At 42.8% G+C, this 5,140-nt stretch overlaps 1 protein-coding gene across 4 annotated transcripts; it reads right to left on the bottom strand.

The window, feature by feature from the left end:
* LOC101861667 lies at positions 1-4,636 on the bottom strand. Of its 4 annotated transcripts, XR_001184953.2 has the most exons (3): positions 4,297-4,636; positions 1,685-1,736; positions 1-970 (listed from the first exon to the last, which is right to left on the bottom strand). XR_001184953.2 is itself a non-coding variant. In XM_013084165.2 (2 exons), exon 2 carries the CDS (start codon positions 1,540-1,542, stop codon positions 451-453), a length of 1,092 nt encoding a protein of 363 aa, XP_012939619.1. In that variant the 5' UTR covers positions 1,543-1,761; positions 4,297-4,604; the 3' UTR covers positions 1-450. The 4 variants fall into 4 exon arrangements, 3 of the variants coding, with proteins under 3 accessions (XP_012939619.1, XP_005101305.1, XP_012939621.1); XM_013084165.2 differs by having other exon boundaries at positions 1-1,761; positions 4,297-4,604; XM_005101248.3 differs by having other exon boundaries at positions 1-1,736; positions 4,297-4,604.
* Between the last annotated feature and the right edge of the window lie 504 nt (positions 4,637-5,140).

Genomic DNA, 5,140 nt, shown 5'->3' with positions numbered 1-5,140 from the left:
GGGGGGGGGGTTGTCTGCTTCAGAGAAATGTGCCTTTATTTGGTGGGTAGCGTCCTTCGCCTTCAACTTGTTTGCCCAGCAAACGATTCACGTAAAGGCGGTGTTCGGAGAAACCACTGTGTTACGTGGACTAGCGTACACGAGGGAACAGCTTAGCAGTGGGGAATGGATAGGGTTTTCTAGACCATGTACTGTCATGGCCGCGGCTCTTTTCTCTCTCTAAACTTTTAAAACTTCTCTGTGCTGGTGTTCACCACGGAAGTGCAAAAGAAGGGTAAAACACAAGTCTCGCTACAATCAAGTGCGCGCACAGCCTTTCCCTCCGAGACATTCATCTTGTTCGAAACAGAGTCAAATGGGGCGGTCCATGGTGAACCAGAATAACGTCCAGGTGTACCGTTTTGGATATTGTGTAAAAAGTATATGCGCACGGAATACGTTGGCTTGTACTTACACTGGCGATGTGTCTAAATACTCTGTCTTTACGCTCCCTTCCATCGGAGGCCTATCGGCGAGCAGCCAGACTATAGGTGTCAAGATGGAGCGGAGATGCACCATCCACTGTAACAAAATTCCTAACACAACCCTTGCGAGTGGATCAAGGACAACCCTGTCCTCGTTCATGATGTAGCTAAGTGTATAGAGAGCATAAGGCAATGTCAAAATAGCGTGTACGAAAGCAACTACAACCAGGGTAGTTTGCTCATTACTGACTGCTGCTTGCACGTCTTGTTGATCTGAGGCTGGCTGCGTCGCGCTCACTGGTGTTAGGGCCACAGCTTGTGTAGGGGGCATCGTTTGTGGAAGGTAAGCGGCCTGTTTGAAAGTGGAGTCCTCTTCGGATTGACCATTTGCATCAGTAGATGACAGTGGGTACACTTGGGCATTTAACATCGTTGTTATCTCACTAAGAAAGGTGCCTTCAGGAGAGGGAGTGTCATAACCATCAGCGATTGCCTCGATTTTCATTCTGTTGGTTATAAGAGCAAAGATAACAGCCAGGACGGATGGAAGAACCATGCTAATGACAACCACAGCTCGAAGGCGGCCAATTGTCATAGAGTCGTCATAACGACAAGTCTGTGTATCAAACCCAGCTAAAGTTAAGGGCAAAATCAGGATTAGTCCGACAATCCAAGGCACTGCTGCCACCAATATGGAAGCTAAACAAGGATTGGAAATTGTAGAGCGAAGTTTTCTCCGAAAACAGAGTTCCCCACAGAGCACAAGTAAACCAACTCCATACACAAACGGAAGGTAGTTATTCCAGTACACCATGGAAACAAATTCTGTTTCACAGTTTAGTCTGAAGTGTTTTTCAAAAATCTTACGAGCAAATATGATCAAGGAATACAATGCCAGGAGTATGTCACCTCCCGCAAGAGTAAAAATTAGGAATTTCCGCGTATTCATAAGTGGGCATCCTCTACGGAGAATTATGTATAGCAAAGCAAAATTACCAACAAGAATTCCTATTATAAAAATAACCGACAATGCCATGAGGGCTGTTCGCTGGGCTTCAGGATCGACTGTGCCGGCCATAATGGACAGTTTTTATCAAGCTTAAAGTTTTACAATATTGTATAGCCTTGCTTGCAGCTGTAGTGGTTGATTTCGATTGTCACTGACTATTACTGAATCTGGCCCTATTATGTCAAAGGCTGCGAAGAACGTTAATGCTCACAGGATAGTACCGGCACTGTATTTCATGAAGCGGTGTACTGGAAGGTATACGACTGTGGATAGACAAAACAAAATTCGCTTTATAACACAAAAACCAATTTTCGCTCCCTACTTCCCTTACTGATTGCACTTCATTTCAATCAGAGAGGACAGCCAAAAGACCTGATAACAACAAAAGGATTAAGTAAAATAGTCTTCATATCATTCAAAAGCAGCGGCAAAAGGCTATCTATTAATAGCACTGAGGAAGAGCTGTTCTATTCCTACGTCCAATTATTCTTGTTCAAAGATGCAAAGCCTAAATCCAACAACAAGGTTAAGTCCAAAAAAAGTCTTCTTAAGCCTGCTGATCGGAACTTTCTCGAAGTATTTCGCGAAATAATGTTTTTGCTCATTTTCTCGAAATCATCTAAATGTGACTTGACCTTGGTGTTGCTATCAGGTCTTCCATTGTATCAACTACACTTGAAGAACGTAGCGGAAACATGTCCGATCAGCAGACGACCAAAGGCTATGTTGCGGCACATCATATCAAACATACATATTAGGATACATAAGAAACACAATATTTAAATACACATATTTCATAGTATACATATTATTGTTGCCTGCCTTTGTCTGTTTCAGATCAAACAGAGTAGAACATTTATAATGAATCGTGAAGTTTTGCTTCTTTATTAAAGTACCCCACAACAGTACGCATTCAAACATGCAAAACGTGCATCTTCAATGAGATAATACACTTTTTCACAACGTCTAACGCCTGTTTCTGTTTCAAGATAAAGTACGTGGGGGGGGGGGGGGGGGGGGGGGGGGGATAAATAATAATCAAAGGTACTGCATACCTTTTAGTTAGAGGCAACAGAAAAGACGGCCCAAAAATATTTAAGCTATTTATTTCATTTTAAAAAATCTGGCATGTCGTCTCTCTATATTATTATATTACTCATCTTGCTTCGTTACCTTTTGGGCGGGAAGAAGATAAACACACACGATAAAAGAAAAAAAAAGCCCTACCAAAGTAAGCTGTGCAGGATTTTAAGAGGCGGCGCAAAAGATTAAATAATTAAATCTGTGAGATGAATAGGTCAGTGTCAATGGGCTACGAAAACTCTTGCCAGAATGTACCGTGCCGTTTGCGGAGATCACGGACGTACCTTGCAAATCGTCGGTGTCGTTCACAAACCGGCTACATGCAGAAAGGCAAAATTTACAGGAGATACGAACAACAACAACAACAACAACAACAACAACAACAACAACAACAACAACAACAACAACAACAACAACAACAACAACAACAACAACAACAACAACAACAGCAGAAGCAGCAGCAGCAGCAGCAGCAGCAGCAGCAGCAGCAGCAGCAACAGCAACAGCAACAACAGCAGCAGCAGCAGCAGCAGCAACAACAACAACAACAACAACAAATGATTGTTAAAGCGCGCAGCAAAATATTACATATTTATATACCAATTTTTAAGTTATAAGAGTTGGAACCAATTAAATACTGCTTGGTTTTTCTGAAACACAACCGCCGATAGTTTTATTACGCATGTAGCCGGTGATGGAATGACAATAAGTGTCCAGCACAGTCCGGGTGGCTGGTTCTCTGTTGATAGTCGCTTCACGTATGACATTTCCACGCCCAGCCGTGACACGAGACGTCATATCAATAAAAGCCAGTTAGGCGCAGCTGTGTGTCACTCTGTTCGCCATAATATTAAGTAGCCTGTAGATCGACATGGACGAAGGCGAGCTGTGGTATTTTTAAACTGATATCTAAATGGAATCTTTGAGCTGACTGGTTCGAACTGGGTTTGAAGTTTAACCAGGTCGATTCATACATAAAATTTTAATGCTGCCAAATTCAATGCTATGTTTGACACTTCGTCAGAAAGTTACGCATAAGGGCGAAAACATAGAGACCGCTGATTTCGGAGATTACAAGCGAGTAACAAACACAAAAAAAGGAATAAAGATAAGGACAATAGATGTTTGGTGATAGAAAAGGAGGAGCAAATCACACCAGAGCACCCTCCAACCACCCATATTCACTGAATAATAAAAGCTTTAAGTTTGAGAAAAGAGAAGCATAATATCTGCCCACGAACGGCCATATTGGAACAGGGAAGACGCAAGACAGAAACCTTAGAGAGAAAGAACTAAAGTAGAGCCTGCCAGTGGCGCCCTGCAACCACCTCATATTCACTGTCTTGTGACGTGTGACTGAGATTACTGAGAATGAGGGAGGAGTTTCGCAGAGAGCCAGTTGTCTAACTATGCAAGAAGTTCAGGGTTAGGAGTGTTAGGGTTATGGTTACGGTTATGGTTAGAGTTACAGTTAGGGTTAGGGTTAGGTGTCGTTGGTCGGCCGGCCTCTGCGGAACTCCATCCGAGAAGGCAGAAAGAGAGAGAGAGAGAGAGAGAGAAAGAGAGAGAGAAAGAGAGAGAGAAAGAGAGAGAAAGAGAGAGAAAGAGAGAGAGAGAGAGGGGGGGGGGAGAGGAAGAGAGAATAAATTCGTTTTCACTCTTAAAATGAGTTGCATTGTCATAAATAATTATGAAGTTTTCAACGAGGTCACATACATTTCTATAAAAGTAAGAACTCACAAGTCAGTTATGCACACAGCACAACTATTGTAACCTACTACTTCCGTACTGCAGTGCGCACCAACGTTTCTATCTGAAACTGAACACTCTTGGTTGTTTTAAAACAATCTGTAATCTGTTTTGTTCTCTCCATCAGCCGAAGACGAATTTAAGAGCTTTTCCTGTCTGGCCTCGTTTGATGTACAGAAAAACCCGTTTACTCTCCGCCTTATGTCCAAGGTTCATGAAGAAGGAGTCACCAGCGAACGCCAACAGACTTCCAAGTCCAGTCCTCACTTTCATTATTCTAACTCTTAGGGTAGATTATTCACATGACTTGCCTTTGGAGGTCGTGTGAGTTGACTTCAACCGATTGCAAATAGATTTAAAACAATGATTTTGGTTTTACTCAAGTTTTGACCTCTTGTGGCCCTCTTTTTTTCTTTTTTTTTTTTTACCTTTCAGGGCTTTCAAATCTGGCAGCGGCAAATAGACAGACACACGAGGCACACGCACATACACACACTGACAAACAACCACCCACATACACACAGTGAGATTGCGGGTTTGGGGGTTCGAGCCTCAGCTCGGTCCGACGTTGTGTCCTTGAGAAAGGCACTTTACACGAACTTCCCACTTGGCTCGGTCCTATCGTGGACGGACGTTAAACTAGGAGGTCTCTCCCCTTAAATAACCTAATGGTGTTGATAGGGGCTTTAAACCCATACCATTTTTACATGCCCACATAGAGCTAGAGTACTTGACTGTTATAGTAATATTATAGACTGGGCAACCCCAAATGGACAACTTGTCGACCTCATTACACAGAAACTAAGAGGCGAATTGCCTAGATTTTTCATGTGCC

This window comes from Aplysia californica, unplaced genomic scaffold (genome assembly GCF_000002075.1).
Source record: "Aplysia californica isolate F4 #8 unplaced genomic scaffold, AplCal3.0 scaffold00276, whole genome shotgun sequence".
NCBI lineage: Eukaryota > Metazoa > Mollusca > Gastropoda > Aplysiida > Aplysiidae > Aplysia > Aplysia californica.
The sequence above is the reverse complement of the archived record's forward strand: the minus strand, read 5'-3'. Positions and strand labels throughout refer to the sequence as shown.